Source organism: Ictidomys tridecemlineatus, chromosome 5 (assembly GCF_052094955.1).
Source record: "Ictidomys tridecemlineatus isolate mIctTri1 chromosome 5, mIctTri1.hap1, whole genome shotgun sequence".
NCBI classification, from domain to species: domain Eukaryota; kingdom Metazoa; phylum Chordata; class Mammalia; order Rodentia; family Sciuridae; genus Ictidomys; species Ictidomys tridecemlineatus.
Genome location: NC_135481.1, coordinates 110,857,764 through 110,884,363, shown reverse-complemented (window position 1 = coordinate 110,884,363; position 26,600 = coordinate 110,857,764). Strand labels below are relative to the sequence as shown.

Genomic DNA, 26,600 nt, shown 5'->3' with positions numbered 1-26,600 from the left:
AAGCATGAAAGATGATTAGGCTGTTCCCAAAACTAACAAACTGATGGGAAAAGAAGGGGTTTGAATTTCTCCAAGTCTGTCAGGCAGTTGCTCTTATATTTATCAGGAGTGCTAATTAATTCCTCAAGGAGTTCTTATCACTTGAGACCCTAGGGCTCAGCCCTGTCTTGGGTCTGGATTGACAGTGGAGTGGAGCATACCATACTTCTGGCTTGTGGATTGCTGGACTTGCAGGGATCAGGAAGAGCCAGGAGGTGCCCTCTGTGCTATGTCCAGGTAAGAGAAGCCTCTCTGTTAGCTGCTGGTCATAATACACACATATTCCTTCGTTATTTTGCATTTAAAAAGTGAAGACAGGGTAGTTCTCTGCTTGCTATAGGGAGCAATCGGAGAGTTCACCCTAAAATACTTCTTCTGAGGAAGGGCTTTAAGGGACTAGTGACTTCCACAGGCAGCAGAGCTGACTGCCCTGCTCACCAGGTGAGAAACCAGAGAAGAAACTCATCTGAAGAAATTATTAGTCACTTCGTAATTTTAGCATTGGTTTGGTCAGCAAACTAAGTGGAGAGGCAGCTGGATTGGGGTGGAGGTGGGGTACAGTTCAGGCTGTGACCGCACTGTGCCTCAGCTCCTTCTACTCAGACACCGTAGGCACTGGCATTTGCTTTGGCTACTTTTCTTTGAGAGAAAGGAGACGTCTCTGTGGTTAGAGGAATTGGAGGTCACCGAGAAGGAGAAGGAAATACTGATGTGCATGTGTTTTATTCTTTTAAAGTCTGAAACTTAAAAAATATTTTACAGAGGAGTGAGTGTAGTCATTCCTTAGTATCCATGGAGGATTGGCTCCAGGACCCCCTGAGGATTCTGAAATCCAGAATGTACTTAAATCCTTTATGTAGAAGGGTATAACTTTGCATATGACCTATGCATATCTTCCCATATACTTTAAATCACCTCTAAATGACTTGTAACACCTAATGTAATCCAAATGTTACGTACACAGTTGTTTAACTGTATTGTTTGGGAGTAATGACTAGAAAAAGGTCTATACAGGTTCAGTACACATTTTTCCTGAATATTTTTGATCCGGGATTGACTCCATGGATATGGAACCCTTGGATGTGGAGGGCTGACTGTACACGGAACTTTTTTATCCTGACCCACTTGAGGGTAAGTTGCGATAGTTTTCTGCACATTACCATGCAAGTATCAAATAGGAAATCAGCATGAATACAGTTCTCTGTAAGATCTTAAGGTCAAAGTTAGGCCTCAAGGATTGTCCCAATGTCTTCTTTAGGAAGAGGATCCTATACACTTGGTTATCATGTATATCTCTTTGGCTCATTTGGTCTAGAAGCTTTAACTTTTTTTTTTTTTTTTTTAATAATCTGGACACTTTTGAAGTGTCCAGAATTTGTAGACTGTTCAATTTGGAGGTCTAGGTATGTCCTCCTGAATGGATTCAAAGTATCTTTGGCAGGAGTGTCACAATAGTGACACCTCTGGGCTAGCACATACTTTCAAGATGCTAATTGTTGATGTTTGTTTTGATAACCAGGTTAAGATGGTGTCTGCTGGGATTCTCCAATGTGAAGCTGCTTTTTCCCTAATTAAAGAGCATTTTGTGGGGAGGTATTCTGAAAATTGCAAATGTCCTGTTATCAAGTTTTCAATTCATGGATGTTAGTATGATCTCAGTTCCTATTTTAAAGGACTGTATTCCATTGATGTTAATTATTTTGACCAGTGGCAGCACCTTCAGACTGGCAGTGTCTTTTGACGTGTCCATTCTGTATACTTCTTGCTTTCTGGCAAAGTATACTTAAAGTTCATGCCCAGCTCTGGAATCACTCTAGCTCCTTTTAGGGGAGAATGATATTTACTTTTTGTGGTACTGGAGATCCAGCCCTGGACATCATTCTTGCTCAACAAGTGCTCAGCCGTCTTAACTACATCCCCAATCCACAAATGGTATTTAGAAGCAAAGATGTAGGTCTAGGTATGTCCATTGTAATTGGAGTATCACCATTCCTAGTGGCTGTCAGTGGATTGAGTTCATTCTACTTTCCTTCTTTCCTTCCCTGTCACTTCTCAGATAGTAAGGATGGCAGGAGCCAGGTTTCTCACTATGTAACTACATGTAACCAACCTTTTCTATTTCTGCCACTATCCAGTCCTGCACTATCCACTGATGCCCTCCTCACTTACAAGGGCTCTAATACTCGTTAAGCTGTTTTCACGTGGATGCTTCTTAACCTGCCCACGCCAATATCCCACTCTGCTTATGCCAAGTCCCTATGCTGTGCTACTGCTCCATGTGGACAAGGACCTTTCTCAGGCTGCCTGATTGGCTGCCTGATTGGGAACCCCACTTCCTCACACATACATTGTCTTCCTCCTCTTGCACTGGGCCTCTTTGTTGGGATATCCTCCATGGTAGGCAGAATGGTCCCCAAAGATGCCCACACCTAAGCTCTGAAACATGTGTTGTGTGGCAAAAGGAACTTTGTAAACAAATTGTCTTTTTTAAAATGGGGAGGTTATCCTGGATTATCTGGGTAGGTCCACGTAATCACAATGGCATTAGTGTGAAAAAGATAAGCGGGCTGAAAGATGGGAAAAATTCAGAACTCAAAAGGGACTTGGCTTGCTGTTGCTGGCTGAGGATGAGTTGGGGGAGCAGGGGTGCATGGGCATGAGTCAAGGAATAAGTGTGGCCTTCACAATCTGGGAAAGGTCCTCACATCTGAGTTAACTCCTAAAATTCCAAGAAATAATTCTGCCAGTGACTCCCAGGTTAAGAAACTGTATTCTCCCCTAGAGCCTCCATAAAGGAATGAAGTCCTGCTAACACCATATGAGCCGCAGAAGACCAGTGCTGGACTGAGGTTTTTTTTTTTTCTGATGATACTGTGGATTTAACCCATGGGTGCGCTACCATTGAACTATATACTCCCAGCCCTTTTAAATTCTGAAGCAGAGTCCTACGCAATTGCTAAGGCTGGCCTTGAAGTTGAAATCCTGCTGCCTCAGCCTCCTGAGTAGCTGGGATTATAGGTGAATACTACCACTCCCAGAGACAAATTTATATTTAGTCTGTGGTAACTTGTTATGGTGCTAACAAAACTAATAATCTCACTCAGGCTGCCCTGTCAAGTGGATGTGCCCCTTGACCTACCTCACCCAGTGACTTTAGATTTGGATTTGTTCAGAAAAGGAAGTAAAGGAAATAGCTGGAAGAAGGGAAGGTGGAAAGTTTGGCATGCATTTGAATACTCTTGAAGGTGAGGTTTCTGAACCAAAGAACAAGGCAAGACCAATAGCCAGATTCGTTAGTCCTAACCTGAAGTTTCTTTTAGGAACCCTCAGTCTCTTGGGAACTTCAGAACTTATTTTCCCACAGAGTTGCAAGAACCTATGTGGTCCATAGGTGGAACCTTCTCTCTCTCTCTAAAGGCAATAGCCACATTAATTCAGTCTTATAAACATCAAAGATCATTGTCTGTGAAAGAGCACACTTTATTCGGAAGCAGAGAGCAGCACAGTGACCAAGAGAAGGTGCCCAATGGGCATCCTATACGTCGTACTCCAGAAGATACACAGGATGTTTTGCTAATAAAAATCAACAGGAACATGGATTCTTCTGGGCAACTTCCCCAAACTCAACCCTCTCAGGGGTCAAGAAAACTCCTGAAGGCAACTATGGTTCACTAAAGATAGAGGCCCTCAGGGGTGCCTTCTTGTTTTTTATAAAGAACATTTTCTTTAGATTTTTTGAAGTCTTCATTTGTTACTTTCATTCTACGTTCTCTCAAGGCCATCAGACCAGCTTCTGTACAGATTGCCTGAAAGAAAGCAGTCAGTATGTTCAGAAAGTGAGCTATTTTGAAATAAGGCATAAGATAGACTAAATACAAATTGCTCACTGGGAAAAGATTATTTTAAAAGTTTTAAAAGGATCTGAAATGGCTTAAACTGGGAATACTTTAAGAAAGTAGACTGGCCAGGAGTCTAGGCTGTGTCTAGGTTTTGGTTCTAATGAGGTATGTGGCTTGGCAGGTTAGTAATTTCTGCAGCTTTTTTTTTTTTTTTTAATTAAAGAGAACGTTTAGGAAATTACACCTGGAATTTAGAGGCAATTGAGAATAAAGGTCTATTTCATTTACCAAGGGTCATGTATTCCAGTCAGATAGTATAAGTTGCACTACAGCATTGATACTAATATTTTCTCAAAACTTAAGTTCTTGCCCAAAGTCAAGCATCATAAGAGCCCTTGTGACCCTTAGATTAGTTATAGCTATCAGGTTATTTACTTCAAATGGTTTATCTAAAAAGTGAGAGTGCTTGTGCAAAGGAAGAGAAAGCAAGTGGTAAAGTGTTAACCACAAATAAATCCAGGTGGGAATGTAGGTGTTCATGGTACTGTTGTGGCAACTTTTCTAAAGGCTTGGCATTTTTCTAAATAAAAAGCTGGTTTGTATGGTTTTAAAAAGAGAATACAGACTTTACTCCCCAACTAGGCAACTAACCTAGTTTTCCACGACTGATGCCAGCTATCCAGAGGCTCAGTGAGGCACTGGCCTGGAAAGTGCTGTGTATGTCATTCCTCCCTAGCCATGGCACTTACGCTTACAAAGACCCACATCTTCCCAGAGAAAGCAAGTTGTGCTCACATTCAGTGCTGCTAGGCCTTGTTTATAAACCCTGTGGGCAACTGAGAAGAAGCATCTTAACTCGAATACATTTGTAATAAAGCCCAGAGGTACAATCTGGTGTAACCTATCAGAACGCATTGGGAAGACGAATCTTCTGGCCTAGAACACCTGGGCCTTGCAGAGACGGTGGCAGACTTACGCCAGTAACTCATCATTGTGGCTACAAGGACTTAGGGGTCATTTACTTCATAAAATAATTCACAAAACACCTTCAAATAAAAAGCAAATCTACCATTCGGATGTAATGGTAAAACTAATACAAAGAAAATGTTAAGACCCACACACACCTCTCCCCCCAGGAGCACAATCTTTCCTGACAGAGGAGTGACCTTTCCAGAAATAAGCTGACTCAGCCCAGTTAACTCACCTTGATGTCAGCACCAGAGAGGTCGTCCTTTGCCATAATTAAATCGTCCAGGGTTACGTCATCGGCCAGTGTCATCCGGCTTGTGTGAATCTGAAAGATGCGCTTCTTAGTCTTTTCATCAGGCAGGGGGAACTCAATCTTTCTGTCGATGCGACCTGCAGATAGAAAGCTTCCAGTCACACTGCTCCAGACCCAGCTCTGCCCTCAAAAAGAGGCTTCATCCTGTCTCCCCACAGGTGTGGTTTCAGTTAAGGGGTGTTCTGTGGGAATGATACCTAGATCTTAAAAAGTGAACATTTACTTTAATACTTAGTAAATTTCTATATTTGAATTCACCCCATTTAAAATAAATCCTCTCTGCTTTAGTATCCTCAGAAATAAAAGAAGCAATTCTTGAATGGCACATTTAGTGACAAAGGAGAGACCTATGGGCTAAAATCATTACAAAAGAGGCCAAACAAATCACTTTTGGGGTGGGGGGTAACCGAGGATTGAACTCGGGGGCACTGCACCCACTGAGCCACATTCCCTAGCCCTACCTTGATTTAAGAGACAGTCTCAGTTGCTTAGTGCTCGTTTTTGCTAAAGCTGGCTTTGAACTTATGATCCTCCTGCCTCAGCCTCCCAAGCTGCTTGGATTACAGGCATGCTCCACCCTGTGTGGCTCAAATCACTAGTTTTTTTCTAGTGCTACCTGAATGTAAATGATTAACCCCAGCTGTCATACAAATTATTTTTTCAAGAAAAAAGCAAGTGTTTGAGGCTAAAAGGGGAATATTTATTATGGGGAAAAAGATCAAGATGTAAGATTAGAATTCAAAGGGCTAAGATGCAAGAACTTAGAATATGATTTACCAAAGACATACCCCTTCTAAGTTTCACTATGGCATTTGCTATTAGGTGTATCAGTTTATAATCACCCCAAAGCACACTCAAATACATTAATTCTCTAAGATGAAACAAAAGTAAATTTAACCTGGTCTGATAAGTGCTGGATCCAGAGTTTCTATTCGGTTTGTGGCCATGATAACTTTTACGTCTCCTCTTGAATCAAATCCATCCAACTGGTTCAACAATTCCAACATTGTCCGCTGAATCTCTCTTTCGCCTCCAGAATTTGAATCGTATCTTTGGAAAAAGAGAAGAAATAAAGACCCAAATCTCCCGCTAAAGGGGAAGGTCAGCAAAGACTTTACCATGACAGAACACCTTAACATTCTCTTCTTAATCCAAATATACTCCCTCATTCTTCTAACATAAAAAATTAGCCTCCTATGCTTTGTTCTGAATGTGTCCCCCCAAATTTATGTGTTGGAAGGTAATTAGTGTCTAAAGAAAAAGCTGGTGGGAACTAGCGTAGGCCTCTTCACTCTACCACATGAGCACATAGCATTTGTCCTCTTTTGCCTTTCTGCCACATGTTCATGAGGACTGAGCATCAAGGGACCATCTTGGAAGCACAAAGCAGCCCTCACCAGACACCAATGTCATCAAATTGATCTTGGAATGTTTTAGCCTCCAGAACTGTGAGAAAATAAACTTCTGTCTTTGTAATTTACTCATTCTATGGTATTTTGTTACAGCAGCACAAACAGACCCCCATCAACCAAGCTACAGATCACAAAATTCTTCACAGCAGTTTCTGTGCCTGAAATTGGAGTACTGATTCTGTCTTCCTTTTCCAGTTTGGTGTCTGATCCCACAACCTGACTGTGAACTCAAGGGCAGAGACTATGATGTTCATGGCTCTATCCCTCAAATCCTGGTGGTCCTTGCTCAGGGCAAGTGCTCAAGCTGTAGTTCTTCAAGACTGACCAATTTCCAGACATAACCATGCTCTTGGGTAGTTGCTACCTAGCTTCTAGAGAGCAGAGTCCAAAGCACCCACACAGAAGGCCATAGACAACAAGACCTCACCACTCATGCAGAGCCCAATGATCATTCTTAAAGAGCTGTGTGATTTTTACCTTTGATTAAGGCAAAACAGGTGGAGAAGTTTACCTTTTGGTCCCAATGGCATCGATTTCATCAATGAACACAATGGATGGTGCATGTTCTTCAGCAACTCGAAACAATTCCCGCACAAGTTTGGGACCGTCACCTAGGTACTTCTGAATAAGTTCAGAGCCAACCACTCTTAAGAAAGTGGCCGAGGTCTGGTTTGCTACGGCTTTGGCTAACAAGGTTTTACCTATTTTAGATAAAAAGAAAAAGGATAAGAAAAAAACCCTCAAGTCTTATTTTAACTTAGAAATATCACCACCTTAAGTAGTGATATCACCACAAATGGGGGTAACCCAGTGATGAAAGGCACACCACATCAGGAGTCCTGCAGTTCCGTTCTCCTAAGTAGGTAAGAGGAAATTTAGAAGAACCTAACATGTTTTGATTATTTTGAACCGTTTCCTTAAATTCATCAACGACAATATCAGCAAATATCTTACATACTTGGTTAGTTTCAAACCTTGACCCAAAGTTTCCAATAAAGAATTATAAACTATAATTACCTATAGGAAGAATATCTATACTAGCTATATATATATATATATATATATATATATATATTTTTTTTTTTTTTTCCCCCTCTAGGTGAGCTTTCCTTGGGTCCCTTCAAAGCTGCATATAAAATTAACCTGACCCATCCAACCCAGGGTTAGAGAATCAAATAAACTGCAGAGTTATCAGTGATGATATACCATCTGGAATCTTAGGTTTGATCCTAAAGAGCGACACCTAAGGGACTGGGGCTGGAGCTCAGTGGTAGAGTGCTTGCCTAGCATGCATGAGGCACTGGGTTTGATCCTCAGCACCACATAAAAGTAAATAAAAAATAAGGATATTGTGTCTAGCTACAACTTAAAAATAAAGGGGGGTTTAAATGTTTAAAAATCAAACCCCAAGATTCATGAGCATTGGTCACATGGCTCTATCACCAGCATAGTTAATCTGGGTGGGCTTGATGTCAGCTCAGGCATGTGAGCCCTAACTAGCTTTTGATGGAGCCTACAAATGAGAGCTGAGGAAAGTTTAGGACTTTTCTCAGTCTGGGATGACCTTTGAGGAAAAGGCAGTTCCTCTCACTGCTCTCAGGAAGATCTCAAACCATATCTCCAATACTTTTCTATACCATGATATTTCTATTTTGAGTCCAAAACAAAGAATATCCAATTTGAGAATTTTAGATCTGTCAGACGGTAACCCCTTTAGATGGTAAGTGAGGACATGCCTGAGGACTGAGTGCCGCTGCAGGATTCAGAAATAGCTGCAGCACAAATGGCACTTTGAGACCAACAGGGGAACCCAAGGAGGAATCTAGCTGGGGAGTGACATAGAAAACTCCACAGTGGGAAGGACAGGGAGCTAAACTTTTGAGATATATGACAACGATGTTCCCTTAGGTACAGTGGCAGATGAAAGGCTTAGGGGCTGGACCAAGAGAATCAATTAAGGATAGCTAAAAGAAAAAGAGGGCCTTTTCAATAGATGGGATCTTACAGTCCAGAAGCAGCCATGACCAGTTGCTGGGTTGCTTCAATAGCTAGAGGGATCACTGAACAGGTCACCCACTTCTCTGAGGGGCTTACCTGCCCAGTGCTGGGCTCCAGCCCTTCAGGCCAGCGCTCTGTAAAAGGTGTGTGGCTGAGCATCAGGTCTCCATTATGGCTTCAGCTATTATCTGCTCAGTGCCCAAAGTCGTGCCACTCTGGGTTAGTCACCAACCTCTTGGAAACATGAATTTCCTGAGCTGAAAGATTAGGGGCTGCAGTAGAGTGGTTGTTTCTGGCTCCAGGATTCTGGGCCCAGGGGCCTACTTTACCTCTGAAGTGGGCAATCCCCAGCACACCCTCAGGAACATGTTCAATAAGATATATATACATGTATTTTTATCATGATTCATTCACACTTTCATTGACAAATACGTATCCAGTACAAGTGGGTCAGGAAAGTGAATCTGATCTGAATACCCTAAAATAGTTGTGGTGTCCTCACTGGATGGTTTAGTAATTACAATAGCAAATGCTGCTACTCAGGATATGAGCTGAGTACCTATAAAGTATCAAACCAGCATACCTGTGCCAGGTGGACCATAGAGAATGACCCCCTTTGGGGGCTTTATACCCATCTCTTCATAATATTCAGGGTGGGTGAGAGGAAGCTCCACAGATTCCTAAAAAAAATAAAAATACCTGCTAAAAACTAGTCTTTCATATTGAAATTATTAGCATTATTTGACATGAGAATATCTTCCTTCTAGCAAAAATAAGTGAAAATCTCACTCTTCGAGACAATGTACTTAAGTTGCATTAGCAGCAAGGGCATACTGAAGAGGACATCTGTCCCAGCTAGGCTCCTAGCAACCAGCTTCTAAGTTATACCCAGTTCCCTTCAAGTTTCTAGTAGAAGTCAGCACTGAGCAAGAGTGACTTAAGAAAGGTAAAATTCACACTTTTCAAATAAACTATAGATAGGACCAAGAAAGATTTCCTGATGGTTGTTCCCACCTAAGGACATTAAATCTGTATCCCAATTGTCTGAGAGATAACCAGTGGATATCTGTGATTGACTTCCCTGTGGATTAAAGAGCATGTAGACACCTGGCCCACAGCATCCTAAATGACCATATTCCCCAATCCCCAGGACTACTGCAGGAGCTGGAATTATGTTCTAGACCCCAGCACTCTGTAAGCATGTGCAGGTACACATGCTACCTCCATACACACTGGAGGTTTCTAGATATCCACAGCCAAAGTCAATGGAAACATGTCTTCACACAATTAAACATTACATATGGTAAGTATTAAGCTGCAGCTGCTGTAGGAACTATCATACTATACATATTTACTATCTAATTCAGATTAACTAACAAAAACAACTCATAACTGATAAGCCCCGAGACAGTCACTAATCTGATCAATAAAGAAAAACAAATTCCAAAGTACCCTGAATAGGACAAGCAATAAGAAACTAAGTCTAAAAACCTAGAACTGGTTCCCAGCCATACCTTAATTTCTTGGATTTGGTTGTCCAATCCCCCAATATCTGCATAGGTCTCCTGGGGGGCCTTTTCCACCTTCATCACTGTGACCAAGGGATCTGTGTCATCCATCAGCACTCCTATCACGGCATGCACCTAGCAAGGAACACCAAGCTTTAACACAGAACAGGATATTCCCTCAGTCTGCTAACAACAAAATATGCCAATTATGGCATCATTCTCCCCTCCCAGGAGTGCTCTGACATCCACATACTTGGGACAGGTCTGAGAGGAGGCAGAAAGCACTCCTATGGATTTCCTTAGAGACTAGCAACTCACTTTGTGGTTGAGCAGAACTGAGCAGCCTGGTTCCAACAAATCCTTGTCCACAAATGAAAGGATGCTGACATAGTGTTCTGAGCCCACAGATGTGGACACGATGGCGTGATTGTCATCAATGATCTCTTCCAAAGTTCCTACTGACATTGGGGTCCCCCTCAGATCATCCACCTTTGATCTTTCCTCCTATAGAATATACCAAGAAGGAGAAGCCGATTAGACCTAAGAGGCACCAGGTAGTCCTTATAGGTTCTTAGTTTGTTAGAACAGCTGATGCTTTTCTAAGATACCTAATAAGGCTTCACACAGGCCTGGAGAAGTTTACCTGCTGGAATCTAATTTATCTGACAGTTTCAGATTCTAAATAGAATTCAGTTTGTAAAAAAGAAAATTAGAGTAACTTCTCCACTTACCTCTTGCTTTTCTTCTAATGGTTTCATTTGTTCTTGATTTCTAATGAATTCTTCTTCCATGAGAAGATAATCTTTAATTCTTTCTAACTTCAGTAATTTCAAGCGACACTGAGTGTGAGGTGTCACTGTAATTAAAAAATAAAGTTCTATTTTACTTGGAACTTTGCAATTAAGGAGAAAATATTAGCATTTTAATATTTTTTTTGCAGTGTTGGGGATCAAACCCAGGGTCTCATGCTTGCTAGTCAAGCATTCTAACACTGTGCTGTATCCCCAGTCCAAGATTTTGTAAAAACAAAAAAACAAAAACAAAAACACTCACTTTAGCTGGGGGTGGTGGTGCACACCTATAATCTAAGTGACTAGGAGGCCGAGACAGAAGCATTGCAAGTTCAAGGCCAGCCTCAGCAACTTGAGACCCTGTCTCAAAAAATAAAAAGAACTAGAGATATAGCTCATTGGTAGAGCACTCCTGGGTTCAATCCCTGGTACCAAAAGAAAAGAAAACAACAACAAAATAAAATAAGCTCATTTCAGTTGGAAAAACTGTGGAAAAGTCAGTTTGCTAACCCCAAGCAAAGCAAGTACTGAGATGAAAATAGAAAAGGGATGCTGGCAGTTATAACCAAACATCTAAAAATGGGATTAAGGATAGGACCAAACGGCTAGCGCAAAATGACATGTACTGACTGAACAGTGTATATATTTAAAGAAGAAAAAAGTTACTGATCCGCTAGATAGTTGGTTTATTTTATGCTCATCCATTTTTAGGCTTCTACACTATCAGGGATATTAACCTTTCCATGCTTTGATTCTTTTGATTTTGTTTTGAAGTCTCATGCTACAGAGGAATTTTATCACTTACATAGACAAATCTGTCAGCCTTTCATAGTTTCTGGGTTTTCTAGCTTTCTTCAAAAGGCCTCTTCTTCCCTAAGGTTAAATATATCCCTGAATATTTCATTTATTTATTTCCCATGTATATCTATAATCCATCTGGCAAGAGGCAAGTGGCCTAATTTCATTTTCTCTGGAAGATTTAAAAACCTCATCCATTTATATTAAATAACCCATCCTATTGCCTATAAAACTAAAATGTCACCTTTAACATTCATTATATATCCATGTTATCATAGTAGATTAATGGGTGATTTTACTATTTGACTCCCTTTGTTTTTAACTGAGCAAAATTTAAAAAAATATATAGTTTACTTCTTCTAAGTAGGGAAGGATACTTTTAGGTGGACATGGTGGTGGTCTTTAAATTGAAGCCTGAAAAGATGAGAAGCAGACAGCCATGGGAAGGACATTTTAAGCAAGGGAAGCGTAAGGGCAAAGACCCTGATATACAGAGAAGTTGAAAGACAAAAAGCAGGTAGTGTAACCAGTGAGCAAAGAGGAGTGGCAGGGTTGGACATAGAGAGGGAGACTGGATAGGGACACTTGTTATTTTGTAAGCAGGAAGTCAATGAATTTTAAGTTCAGGCATTACATGATCCAAATTTTAATACAGTGACCTTTCATTTCATGAAATGTTTCTGAGTTACTCAAGTTTAAGTTGGGTTTTGTAATCTAAAACCATACTGTTATAGTTTGGATCTTTAATGTATCCTGAAAAGCTCCTGTGTTAGGGAATGCAGGGATATTCAGAGGTGATATGATTAGATTATGAAAGCTATAACCTCATTAGTGGATCAACCCATTTAATGGATTGATAATTTGAATGGACTATTGGTAACTACAGGCAAATAGGGTGAGGTTAAGGAGCTGTCCTCCACCACAATGCTTAGGCCCAGAGCCATGGAGTCAGTTAACCATAGACCGAAACCACAGAAGCTGTGAATTCAAAATAAACACTCCCTTCTCTAAGCTGTCTTGTCAGGTACTTCGGCCGCAGCGATGGAAAGCTGACCAACACACATACTTTTGATAAGCTAAAGGGGCTTAAAGAAATGAATTTTTTTAAGTGAGCAGACGTATATAATACTCGATTTAAAAATAAAGTATAACTATAACTCAGAGGAATGGTAGAATGGGGTTAGGAGCACAGAGCTACAAGTTTAAGGACACTAAGCCACATGCACAGAGATGGGTTTTCCCCAGGAACTGGGAAGACAGGAAGGAGGAACCATGTCATTACCCAGTGGGAGTTTGCTGGCAGCATCTGGTCCCTTTGTTTTCTTCTTCTTTTTCCCCACTCTGGTTGGTACAGGAGGTTCATATTTTTTTTTCTTATCCTTGAGTTTTTAGAAGAGCAAGAAAAAAGGTCATATGGAAATCATAAAACATAAATGTATTCCTGTAGTACCATCAGGTGGTACAATTTCCTTATCTTTTAGGATACTATTTTAAAAACAACCTTAAAAAACAAACAACAAAAAAAACTAGAACTTCACATTCTTGCAATTTTAATAAGTAAAATAATTATAATAAGTAAATGTAACCTTTTCATAATACACATTAATGACAATGAGTCAGCCTATTCATGAAAAGTATATTTTATCTATAGACCAGGCTAGTTAAATAATTATTAGATCATTTTGTTTTTTAAAATTCTTGAATACCCAAAGAACTCAGTTGAGACCTATGCCATTTTCCATAATTTCACATCACAGTACATATCTGGTTTTTTATTTACCTTGTCATCCTTCTTGCCACCTCCAGGACCATGACCACCACTCTGACTTTGACCCTGAAAGGAAAAAAAAAAAAAAAAATCAGACATAGATATAAATTCAGAATACAATCAGTTCAAAAGAACATCCTTCTTACTGTCCTGATTCTAAAACACAAACACATCTTCTTATTTTAACATTTACAAACCCAGGATTTGCCTTGTAGCTAATGTGTGTATTTAGTGTAGTAGAGATTATATGCAACTGACTACATCTTAGAAGCAAGAGTAACTCAATTAAGAAGTAGACAGAACTAAGGAGGCTGGGTTCTAAGATCATTCCCTCTTGAGCAGAAGGTATAGATAGAGCTTGACATTCTTTAATATAAAATTACCAGAGTGAGGCTACCAAGAGTGTATTTCAAGGAATCATCTTGTGGAAAGTGAATATAACAGACAATCATTTACACTGTATGTACCTTACACTATGATCCAGAAGAATTTCAACTGCACTTTATCTACACCTCACCTTAAAACCTGGGGGCCACCAGGCAGGTCTTTCTGTTCAATCTGAAAAACTGAATCCCCCCTTAAGATATTAAGAGCTTAATGTAACTAAAAAGCTTGTGAGATTTCTTATTTTAAAATAGACCCTTCATTTATAGGACAATGCTTAACACAGAGCAATGACTTAGAAATGAGTTAACAGTGAACTTACTGATTATAGAGGGGACTGCTTAGTTCCCTCAACTCACTTTCATATAGGTGACTCTAAATTAATACACTAGCAGTTTCACTATCAGAAAACTTTACCATGGTTACCTGATAGTTAATGTCAAATATACTGCACCATAAGCACAATAAATTTTGTAATCTACTCTGAAGAAAGTAATTAAGGACACAGAGAGAATCTGGGTAACACAATTTGTTTTGCTTAAATAGGCAGTTCAACTTATAAGCCTTTAACATTTATTAAACTTGCTGATGGCTAGGGCAGCTAATGTTGGTGGGATGCTTTCTAAGTGCCCAACTCTACTAGATATTTTTCCTTCAATCTCATTAATTACATATAATCCTCCAAGAAGGGTTCATTATTCCCTCTTTATAGATGAGGAACTGCAATAAGCCTGAGAATAGGGCTGTGGAATTAGATGACTCTGGTCTGAATTCTGGTTCTATTACCATAGGCTCTGTGGCCTTAGGTAAGTCAGGTCACCTCTTTGAGTTTTGGTGTCTTAACTGAAGAGCAGGGGATGATACTAGCTCCTGTTGCAGAAAATGACAGACAACTTACTACATACGCAATTTAAAATAAGTTCTCACCAATATGTAGTGAATAAAGAAAATCAAGGTAACAGACAATCGTTTACACTGTATGTACCTTACGCTATCATCCAGAAGAATTTCAACTGCACTATATCTAGTCCTCACCTTAAAACTTTATGCCTTTCCTAGCAGTGGACCGCAGCCCCCTCCCTCCCAGCTCTGCCTGTCAAGATTTTGTCAGTCTGGCTACAAAATGTGGGCCTTAAAACAGCCCAGATTCTGTTCTGGTTCAGTTTTTTGTTCTCTTCTATCTCCACTCCTTCATTCCGGTTTTCATCCCAAACCATCATCATCCCCTGCCTCCTGTGCCCCTCTTCCCACACTCTGGTACTGGGGAATGAACCCAGGCCTCACTTGGGCAAACCTTGTACTAGAGGGCTACATCCCCAGTATTCAGGCCATCATCTATTTGGATTATAGCCTCTGATATGAGAACCCTGGGTCCAGTTTCTTCTCTCACCAATATAGCTACTGCCTTTAAAAACAAACAGCTGGCCCTTCAATTCTCAAAATCATTTAGCGGTCCCTGGCCTTTATGGTGTGATGCCCAAACTCTTTAGTTTGGCATGCCTGGCCCTTGCCAACCTGTTTATACTTAAACTTTCCAGGTTCATCAGAAAAAATCAGAACATTTTCCTGAATGGGTCCCTCATTCCATCTCTGGGGCATTTCACATGTTTCTCAGTCTCAAATAACAAAAAGTTCACTGAATTTTGAGTCCTTACTATATGCCAAGTAGTATGCTAAACATTCTTGGAATATTATCCCATTTAATTCTTGCTAACACCAAGAGATTGGTACTATGATTACCTCCAATTTGCAAATAAGGAAACCAAGGCTTGGAGAGGGTAAGTGACTTACATATTGTCATAGAGCCTGCCAGAAACAGCCATGAATCACACCCAGGTCTGCTAGATACTAAAGCACAGCTGTTTCTTACTGCTCCAGAAAAGATAGGGCTGGTGTGTTGTAAGGAATAAGGAGAAACGCTGTAAAAAAAACACCGGGCACAGGCTTAGAATTCCACCCGGAGGTCCTCACTGCGTGCTTTGGCCTTCTTGCCATCCAAGGTTGAGCTAAACGCAGTCCCCTCTCAGGTCCTTTGCACTGGCAGTCTTGGCTTCCCTCAGACACTTGCATGGCTACTCCCTCAATTTAGGCCTCTGCTCAAATTTCACCTCCTCCGAGGGTCTTTGTCTGACACCCTATCAAAAAACAGCCAACCCTCGCTGTCCTTTCCCTTCCTATAAAACAGAACAAGTGGTGACACCGGCCAGCCCGTCCCCGCAGGTACTCGGCGCGCCTTGGCCTCTGGACCGCGAGCGCCCTGCGGGGGGCCGTCAGCCCCCAGCCGCCCGGGCACCGGGGTGCGCCGCGCTCGGCCCTTCAGTGGGTCAACGCCGACATGCGGGCCGCCTTTCCTAGCAGTGGACCGCGGCCCCCTCCCTCCCTCCCAGTCCGCCTGTCAAAGCGCCGTCCTTACGGCTCCCTCCAAGGCCCATCCAAACGGCTCCCCGCCCCGCTCACCCCTCGGCGGCTGCAACGAGTCCCTCCTCCGCCTCCTCCTCCAACCTCTCCCTCCCAACGCTCGGAAAACGCCTGCCCCGGTACTGCAAGGAAGCGCCGTCGGCCCAGCCCGGTCGGCGGAGAGGCAACGCTGGCGAGGCGGCCCGCTCTTCTGTCCCCCGCGTGGGGACCCACTGCGCCGGGCAGAGGCAGCAGGCCCCCGGCCAGGCCCGCTGGTCAGCCCGGCCCGCGGTGGATCTGCGCGCCGTCTGCCGGAGGCTCCGCGAGCCTCGGCCCGCAGTGGAGAGCCGGCCGATAGGAGGGGAGAGGGAGGACCGAGCTCCTCGGCATCCGCCTCCTTCTCTCGCCTCGGGCCGTTCCTCAGGTACTGTCTTACCGCGACCACCGGCTGAAACCCTTAGTCACTCACCATCTTGTCTCGGCTGCTCCGGCTGCTGCTGCCGGAAGTGCATTCACCACTCAGGAGAGGAAGTTGCTGGGAGACTACGGAAGCCGAAGGAGGCCAAACATCCTACGAATAAAGTTGCGCCCGAAGAGCAGGTGTTGGTGGGTTGTGTTATCGAAGTACCTCGCACATGTGTTGTGAACCTTGTATATATTTTACCTTAAAAAATAAAAATAAAAAAAGAAAGAAAAAGTTAGATTTTACTGGGCTTTTGTCAATAACTTACGACAGTGATACCGACTGTCAAAGAACTGGGGCAATTGTGAAAATAAAAAAGTATGCAAAATAATTGGAACATGATTTGGTCAACAATAGACCTAATGTTTGACGGTGGTCCCATAGGATTTTATTGCCTAGTGACATCACAGCTGTCTTAGTTTGTGTAAGTCCACTTATGAGGTATGCACAAAACCACTAATGATGATTTTGCAGAATGTGTCCCTGTGGTTAAGCAATATATGACCTACATGGTGTAGAATCTCCAAAACCGAACTTAGCTTCTTCTGCAGGATCTGTTCAACCTCACCTGTACTCTGTCCTGGCCAATGTCACCGTTCAGAGACCTAAACCAGAAGCTTTACATTCTCTTTCACCCATCCCAGCCAGCTCAACAGTCCAGTCTTGTCAACCTCTGTCACATTTCCTCAACCTACTTTTCCTTCCTTCAATGCCTTCTTCAGACCTCTTGATCCTATCTGAATATGAATGCAGCAAAAAATTTCTGAGTATTGGTTTTGCTCCAAGCTCTCCTCCAGGTTCTGGGAATTCTGCACATGCCAACACCCTAATGGATTTTATTAAAAAACAAACAACAACAACTACAACAACAACAAAAAAAAAATCCCAAAAGGCAAAATATACGTGTGCAATGGAGGTGTCCTAGCTGGACACAGTGTTTATTGAACTGATTTGGTGGCCAAAATCATTCAAAAGATGAATCAGGTGTAAACAATGGAGATTGGTTTGGGGAGAGTACTGCTGGGGGCTGGAAGGCCGAAGTCCAGCTGTGAAAGAATATCCCTGAGCCCAGGGAAGTGGATGGGGTAGGGACAGGAGGCTAAGACCCAAGCCAAGTTCCAGCAATGTCACTTTGGCATCAGGAAACTTGTCTCCTCCTGTTGTCTCACCTGCGTGTGGGATTGTGAACAGCCATCTCACAGGCCGAGAATACCCGGAGAGGATGATGCACTTTCCAGGTTCTCTGTGGGTTTTCACGAAAGTGGATGGAATGGTGGGTGAGAGGGTGAAGGCCAGAGGTGGACAGAGGCCTCATGCTGGGGCTAGGGCTCTCCCTGTTCACCTGCCCTTCTCTGATATCAGGGCACATCAGAACCAGTATGGATGCTGGTCAGAGGACAGCATCCCAGAGATGGTGATTCTGCAGGCCATGGACAGGGCCCTTGGCATCTGCATTCTAAACGAATATCCCCAGGGATTCTGATTTGGTGGCTTGAGAGCCAGAGCTCCAGGGCAGAACTCTCTAAAGTAGGATGTACACAGCCTGGTGGTCCAAGGACCCATTAGGGTATTGAAGGAATCCATCAGAATGTCTTTTCAAGGAATACTAATTTTTGATCACGAGGGGAGGGAGAAATAAGGGGAGGCTGGTCAGGGGGGAGTAGGTTAAGTTACAGTTAAATAGGAGCAAGAAGTTCTGGGGTGCTATTACACCATAGGATGACTAAGAGTAACAATTACATTCTGTAGTCAGACGCTGTGGTGCACATCTATAATCATAGCTACTTGGGAGGCTGAGGCAGGAGGATCATAAGTTCAAGGCCAATTTAGTAAGGGCAACTTAGTGAGACCTTTCTCAAAATTAAAAATGAAAAGGACTGTGATGTAGCTCAGTGGTAGTGAAGTGGCACCCCCTTTCTCTACAGAAAAGCCCTCTTCACCATGGCTGATTTTAGGACTTTCAGAAAAAAGAGTCCAATGTAGATAAACTTCCTATTTTCGTGTCGCCCTGTTTACTTGGCCACTGGCCGAGAAGATACCAGCACTCCAGGTGCTGGACACCCCCTTACTAGTTTTTCATGAACGATCCAGTATAGCAGTTCGTAAATGTGCAAACAAGGCCTCTGGCCTGGAGCTGGGCTTCACAAAGATGTCTACATTCCTAAGATGAGAGAAGTTATAATTGGGCTCCATGGTAACAGCTGTCAGGGGAGGAAAGAAAGGGGAGAAGAAGCTCTCCCCTTCTCAGGTGTTGTCCTTGAAGGATTAACTTGCCCAAAACAGTGAAAGAAAAAGCTGCTTTTATGTGAACTTCTGAGCCCCTCCCCTTACATGCTGGGTGTAAAACTCTGAAACTTCCTGAACTCGGGGTTCAGGGGGTTAATTGATTACAGCAAAAGCTGTGCCCTCTGAACCTGGCTGCAGCCAAATAAAACTGTTTCCTGCTATCTTCGGTGCCTTGCCTTGTTTGTCCCTACAACAGTAGAGCACCCCTGGGTTCCATCCCCAGCAACAAAACAAAAGCAAAAACCCAAGTAAGTACTGGATATTTCAAAAAGCTAGAAGGAAGGATTTGGAATGTTGGGGCTGGGGTGGCTCAGTGGTAGAACACTTGCTTAGCATGCGTGAGGCACTGATTCCATCCTCAGCACCACATAAAAGTAAATAAACAAAATAAAGATATTGTGTCCACCTACAACTAAAAAATAAATATTAAAAAGGAAATGATAAGTGTGTAAGGAAACAGATATGTTTGACCTGACTTAAACATTACACAATGTATACATGCATCGAAACATCACATGCTATCCCATTGCTACCTACAAGTTTTGTGTTTTTATGTATCAGTTAAATAAATAATTGAAGATTAAGCCAGGCAGGTGGGCACACACCTGTAATCCCTGTGGCTTGGGAAGCTGAGGCAGGAGGATTGTGAGTTCAAAGCCAGCCTCAGCAACTTAGTAAATTCCTGAGCAACTCAGTGAGACTCTGTCTCTAAATAAAATATAAAAAAAAAGGGCTGGGGCCTGGGGTTGTAGTTCAGTGGCAGAGAACTTGCCTAGCATGTGTGAGGCACTGGGTTTGATCCTCAGCACCACATAAAAATAAATAAATAAATAAAATGAAACCATGCTGTCTGTCTACAACTAAAATAAAATAAAATAAAATAAAATAAAATAAAATAAAAGGAATGAAATGTGGCCAAGTGTGGTGGCGCACACGGATAATCCCAGTGACTCAGGAGGTTGAGGCAGAAGGATCACAAATTCAAAGCCAGCCTCAGCAATTTAGAGAGGACTTAAGCAACTTAGCAAGACCCTGTCTGAAAATAAAAAATAAAAAGTGGCTGGGGATGTGGCTCAGAGGTTAAGTGTCCCTAGGTTCAATATCTGGTATCAAAAAAAAAAAAAAAAAGGAAAGAAACCAGACTCGCTCAGAGTGGTGACAGGTTTACTCTTGGCCTCTCTCCTGGGAATTGACCCACCCACAAAGAGGGAACCTCTGACCGCTTCTCCTTCCCGAGGCTGCGGCTCTAGTTAAGGGCAGCTTCAAGAAGGCTCCTTTGTTTATCTCCAACAAAAGGTTGTCTCTCAAACCTCTTCAGCCTCAGAGGCTGTTCATATGCCAACCCTGGAGTTCCATGTGGGTCCCCACAGTGTTAAGCAAAGCTGTGAAAGTGGAGCACACAGGTCCCCACGCAGGGGTCTCAGGAGCCCCCAGGGTTGACCCAGGCACTGAACAACCGCCTGGGAGGTCCTGGAATGTGAGCTTACCAGGTCTTCAAGACAAACAGGAGATGAAAATAGAAGTTGGGCTTCATGCTGGGCTGGGAGTCAGCCCACGATGGACTGAACCCTCCAAAACTGTGATCCCCCAATACAATTTCCTGACTCTAAGTTGTTCTTGACAGGTCTTTGGTCACAGTGACACGAAGCTGATCAACGGAGCTTCTTTGGAATACATAGGACCAGACTCTCCCTTCATCCTCTGGCTGCCCAACCTCGTGCCCTGTCCTTCCCTTCTGAATCCGGCCACTGCTGCGGTCAGCTGGACCTCGACAGCGGTCTCCCCACGTCCTTTGGGTCTTTGCTGCTTCTCTGAACATTGCTCCACGGCCTCTCCACCTAAGACTCAGCCTTTCCCCTCTATTTGATTGTTTTTCTTTTTTCTTTTTTTTTTTTTAAAGAGAGAGTGAGAGAGAGAGGGAGACAGAGAAAGAGAGAGAGAATTTTTTAACATTTATTTATTTTTTCTTAGTTCTCGGGGTACACAACATCTTTGTTGGTATGTGGTGCTGAGGATCGAACCCGGGCCGGACGCACGCTAGCCGAGCGCGCTACCGCTTGAGCCACATCCCCAGCCCCTCTATTTGATTGTTTTTCTGAAGGCAAATTTTACACACACACACATACAAAAACAATTAAAAAATAAGATAAAATGCAGGAGGTGTGCGTATGCACGCATGTGTCACGCCCATGTGTCACAGCTGTGCAGACAAGGGCTGAGGGATTTCCAGCACCCAGAAATTTCTCTCAAGGACCTTCTTAGTCTCAGCCTATCCAACCTGGAGCCCAGAGCTCAGGGATCGGGTCTTGGTCATATCATGTAGTTTTACTTGTTCTAGAATTTCACATGGCTGACGGCGGTGCCCACATTTTGGTATCTAGCTGCTTTCATTCAGAATTTGCTTTGTTTTGCCTTTGTTTTGCAGTGCTGGGGGTTGAACTCCGCTGTGCTCTACCACTGAACTACACCCCCAGACCTTTTTATTTTTCAAATTTTAAGACAGGGTCTGACTAAGTCGATGACACTGGCCTCCAACTTGCCATCCTTCTGCCTCAGCCCCCTGAGCCACTGGGATTTATAGGCATGTGCCACGGCATCCAGCCTCAAACACTTTCTGTGATTCGTCTGTGTTGTCACAAGTGTTGGTAATTCTCCCTCTTCCTCTCTCTACTTTGGTGTTGGTGATTGAGCCTGGGGCTAAGTATGCATTTAACCACTGAACTACATTTTTAGTTTTGATTTATTTTAAGATACGGCCTCCCTAAATTGCTTACGCTGGCCTTGAACTTGGGATCCTCCCACCCCAGCCTCTTCAATAGCTGGGATTACAGATGGAGACCACCAAGCCCAGTTAGAAATTCATTTTTTATATTTATTTTTAGTTATAGGTGGACACAATATCTTTATTTTATTTTTATGTGGTGCTGAGGATCGAACCTAGGGCCTCACGCATGCTAGACAAGTACTCTACCTCTGAGCCACAACCCCAGCCCATCTAGCAATACATTTTTAAAAAATATTTTTAGTTGTAGATGGACATAATAGCTTTATTTTTATTTATTTATTTTTGTAGATGGTGCTGAGGATTAAACCCAGTGCCTCACACATGCTAGGCAAGTGGTCTACCACTGAACCCCAACCCCAGTCTAGCAATTCATTTTTAATGATCTAATATGCAGATGGATGTGCTACAACTATTCAAAGGCTGTTTCTAGCCACTGGCCATAGCAAGGAAGACCTTTGTGTACATTCTCACACAAGTGTTTGGTGGACGTATGTGCTCACAGCTCTTATGTGGAAATGCTGGCCACAGGCTTAACAGACACTGTTTTCCAAAGTGGTTGTACAATTTTATGTTCTCACCAGCAAGGTACAAAGGTTCCGAGTGCTCTCCATCATCTGTGTCACATACCATTTTCTGTCTTAACTTTTAGCCACTTCAGTGCAAATGCATAGGGAATGGAGTGGGGTCCCATTGTGGCCGTGAGCAATGCTGCTGAGCACCTTCTTGTGGGCTCACTGGCCTCTTCTGCGCAGTGCTTGCTTCAATATTTTGTAGAGTATGATTTACAAAACCATTAAACTCACCCATGTTTCTGTACAGGTGGATGAGTTTTGCAACCACCAGATTTGAGGACATGTTCATCAGACCAAAAAATTAACGGAAGACTCGACCTTGAAGAGAGGCAGGTGCTCATGGAAGTGGACAGATATCCCCCTCCCGGTCCCTTGCTGAGTGACAGAGACGCAAGGAGAATAATTGTGGGGACAGGTTCTCTTAAGAAAAGGGGGATCGGTGTCTCTCTTTGGCAGCTGCACGTTGAAGTCTTTGCCGAGCGGGGACACCAGGTGGCAGCACTGTGAGACCGCAACACGGGAGCCCGGAGCTCAGGGACCCCAGTGCAGAGGCCCAACCTGGAACGGCAGGATGGGTGGAGTTCAGTGGCAATCAGCAACCTGCACAGTGTCATTCATCACGGGACACAGGGATGCTACTGAAAGTAGCTGGCTGAAGCCTTCAATGGATCCCAACCAAGAAGCTTTGTTGGACCCCAACAGGACACACACAGGTCTTTGTGGCAGACCTCCTGGGGGTGACACTGGGGGTCACAAGAGGTCATCTGGAGGATGTCAGGCCAAAGTCAGACCACAGGACAGTGTGGCAGTCCCCATGGGACCTCCCCAGAATCCCTGTGGGCTTCACGAAGGAGCATTTGGACCAACATGCGTTGGCCAATAGAACATGGCAAACACCCCCACTAAGACTCAGTTCCCAAAGTGAGGTAATGTCACCCTCATTGGGAGCATTTGTCAGCACGAGAGGGTGTTTGTGCTGTCACATGGTTAGGGAGGATGCCCTTGGCATTTAGCGACTGGGGAGTCAATCATCTTGAGGTGTATGCCCAGTGAAGAGCGTCCCCCGACAGCTCTATGGCAGACACTTTACTCACAAAACTTCCGAAACTTTTCCTTGGGTCCCTACTCTGCATGTGTGTGGTGACACTGGGGGGCGCCAGAAGCTGCAGAGTTGGGGGAAGGAAAGTGCTTCCTGAGTCTTGAGCCAGGAGTCAGGTGGGGGCGGAGTGCTTTGGAGTGGGCTGGACTTAATTTTTTTTTTTTTTTTTAGTTGCATGGCTTTATTTTTTTCATTTAAAAACATTTTGGGTGGGGGGGGACACCAGGGATTGAATTCAGGGGCACTCAACCACTGAGCCACATCCCCAGCCCTCTTTGGTATTTTATTTAGAGACAGGGTCTCACTGAGTTGTTTAATGCCTTGCTAAATTGCTGAGGCTGGCTTTCAACTAGCGAACCTTCTGCCTCAGCCTCCCCAGCCTCTGGGATTACAGGCAGGCGCCACCCCACCGTGCTCGGCCTGTTTCATTTGTTTGTGGTGCTGAGGATGGAACCCAGGGCCTCACACATGCTAGGCAAGTGCTTGCCACTGAGCTACAGTCCAACCCCTGAACTGGACTTTTTAATAAGGGTGAGTCCCAAACGAGGGCTGGTCTTCGTGTTGGAAAGGAGCCAGACTGTGGGATCTGCCTGAGGGGCCGGCGGCAGGACCCCTCAGGGACTGGGCGAAAGCCCAAGTCTGAGAAGAGTAAAAGCGCTTCTCGCTGAAGACTCCCGAATCTTAATAAACCAGTGTTAATCCACTCACGCCGTCCCCACCGAGCACCTGTCCTGGGCCACGCTGTCACTGGGCACGCTGGTGCAGGGACAAAGCGCTGGCCCACCCGGGCAGATATTCTCGGTGGTTTGCACGGTGCACCTCTGTGCCTGTGCTGGTGCCCTCTACCTGGACTCTCTGGCTCTCTTTGTCTTCCTGGACTTGAGGAGATTCTCCCAGGCCTCCTGGGCACATCAGGAGCCCCTCTCGGTTCCCTCAGTGAGGACAACAATGGCCTGCTGTAGTCTTTGGCTCATGGGTCGGTTCCCCTCCCAGCCAGGGTCACCTCACTATCCCCAGCACCTCGATGACAGTGTGCACTGAATTGTTCAGGTCGACTCTGCAACGACTGGAAGTTAGTTGGAAAAACCTTCCTCCTTTCATCTGTCAGTTTTTCAGGACTCCACACTTGGAGACCCTGAGCGGGTCATTTCCCATTTCAAAACCCTGGGCCTTGCTTTTCCCGTCTGTGAAGTGGACTCCTCCTCCTTACTTCTTGATGCGGTGAGGATGGAATGCATTGGGGTGAATGGGGAGGGGTCCGGGGCTGTGTCACGGGGCTGAGGTGTCGGGGGTGAGAGCGCGTTCTAGCCACAGTCCTGGAGGGACTCCCACCCGACAAAATCAGGACCCTGAGAAGCTTGCAGACGGGCTCCAGAGCTTGTATGTTTGTGGACTGACTCCTCTGGAGGTGGTGACGGTGATGACGATGATTGATCAGGTGTCATCATCTCTCGGATTGCTTCTCCCATAATTCCTGCTTTCCTGTCATATTTGGCCAGTCCTGTTTCTCATACCTGCCCTGGGATCTGCGTCTGCTGTCTTGACGTAGATTTCCAGTTCTGCTACGACTTGTCAAGAAACTCCTACTCAACCTTCAAGGCCCACTCAGATGCGACCTGTCTATAAAACTTCCTGACCATCCCGGAAGCCTGTGCTCCTGAGCTCACTTCTCAAAGCCTTTTCATTCATGAGCTTAACTGAGGAGGTTGTATGTGCCTCGTTCCCTTTCTGAGCCTAGATTGCAGGGACCACGTCTGTTTGTGTCTGTTTCCCGGGACTGGTGTCTGATCTAGTGGCTTGCTTATGGGGGAAGAGCAAGGGACTTCCCCAAGAATGAAAATGAGGTCATGAGGGGTCACAGATGGGTCCTGGGCAGAGCTGAGCAGCTGCACATCTGACCCAAACTCACTCCCTGCTGATCTTCTTGGGCCTGGCTCTGCTCGGATTGTGCCCACAGAGCTGCCCATCAGCGCACGCCCATGTGTCCCCGCAGGCTGCCCCTAATGCCTGGGAGACATGAGCTGTGCACCCAGGGAAGCCGGCGCAGAGGTGCGATTTGGTGCAATTTGTTAACAGGAGTGTTCGCCAAATGTCAAAACTTGGCAGAGCCTTCGAGCCAGCCCAGCCCCCGGGGAAAGCAGCGAGTGGCAAGTCCCTGTGGCATTTGAGCAGCTAAAAACCAGCTGCCAGAAGGACTCCAGCCAGGCAGCTGCCAGTGGCGGATGGACTGATTACGGCATCCAGCTTGTAATAGTAAGAGTGAGCATCCTGACCCCGGGCCAGAGCTGCGGAATGAAGTCAGTTTCCAAGACTTTGGAGAGCAACGGAGCGGGGGGGGGGGGGGGGGAGAAGAAAGCGCTGGCCGTGGAGGACTCCAGCCCCCCGGTACCAGCACCGAATGACCACAGGGCACACCTGCTGGCCTTCAGCTCGTTTTCATAGGGCATTTATTGAGCATCTACTGTAGGCATGGCACACTGGCTCAGGAATCTGAAAACCTGTCTCTGACATTTAGGGGATGACCATCAGCTTTGCTGTGGGGACCTCATTTCATTGGATATAAAGTGGGAGCAATGATGGTGACGGTGACAATGACAGCTTCCATTTGATGAGCACTCTCAATGAGCTTTCCTGTCATCGTTTATTCCATCCTCAGGGCGATCTATTATATAGAACCCACTCAAGGCACCACTTTATAGAGAGTGTTGGGTCGGGCAGGGTCCCCTTCAAAACTCACGAACCTCCCACTGAGACCTCCTATGGAAACAGGGACTTTGCAGATGTCTTTCATTAAACCGGGTGGGTTAAGGTGAAGTTTCTCCTGGATTCCGGTGGGCTCTTACTCCAAGGTGACTTGTGGTGGTGTTCCTTAGGGGAGAGGATTTTCCAAAACTGTGTGAATTTCTACTGTTTTAAGTCACCCAGTTTGTGTCGTCTGCAAGAGCAGCTTCAGGAAAGTAAAACAGAGAGGGTAATGAGTTGCCTGGGGCATACAGCTGAGGAACTGGTACCCCAGGTTTCCAAAGCACCTTCTGCTTTCAGAGCCCCGACGATGAGCCGTGAGTTTACGTCTTCTACATCTAATGAGCCAGTTGCCTCAGTGAGAGCTGAAGAAGCGCCACTGCTCCCCTGTTGTGGTGTCAATCATACGGTGGTGCGGGCTCCCTCCCTCCTCTGGT

At 44.4% G+C, this 26,600-nt stretch overlaps 1 protein-coding gene across 2 annotated transcripts; it reads right to left on the bottom strand.

Moving 5' to 3' along the window:
- Positions 1 to 3,498: 3,498 nt before the first annotated feature.
- On the bottom strand, positions 3,499 to 16,775 carry Psmc1 (proteasome 26S subunit, ATPase 1). Of its 2 annotated transcripts, none has more exons than XM_005321315.5 (11): positions 16,686 to 16,775; positions 13,448 to 13,501; positions 12,950 to 13,046; positions 10,810 to 10,934; positions 10,397 to 10,582; positions 10,085 to 10,213; positions 9,154 to 9,250; positions 7,084 to 7,273; positions 6,059 to 6,210; positions 5,083 to 5,237; positions 3,499 to 3,845 (listed from the first exon to the last, which is right to left on the bottom strand). In XM_005321315.5, exons 1-11 carry the CDS (start codon positions 16,686 to 16,688, stop codon positions 3,711 to 3,713), a joined length of 1,323 nt encoding a protein of 440 aa, XP_005321372.1. In that variant the 5' UTR covers positions 16,689 to 16,775; the 3' UTR covers positions 3,499 to 3,710. The 2 variants fall into 2 exon arrangements, with proteins under 2 accessions (XP_005321372.1, XP_021579512.1); XM_021723837.3 differs by lacking the exon at positions 16,686 to 16,775 and adding an exon at positions 16,277 to 16,301.
- Positions 16,776 to 26,600: the final 9,825 nt, after the last annotated feature.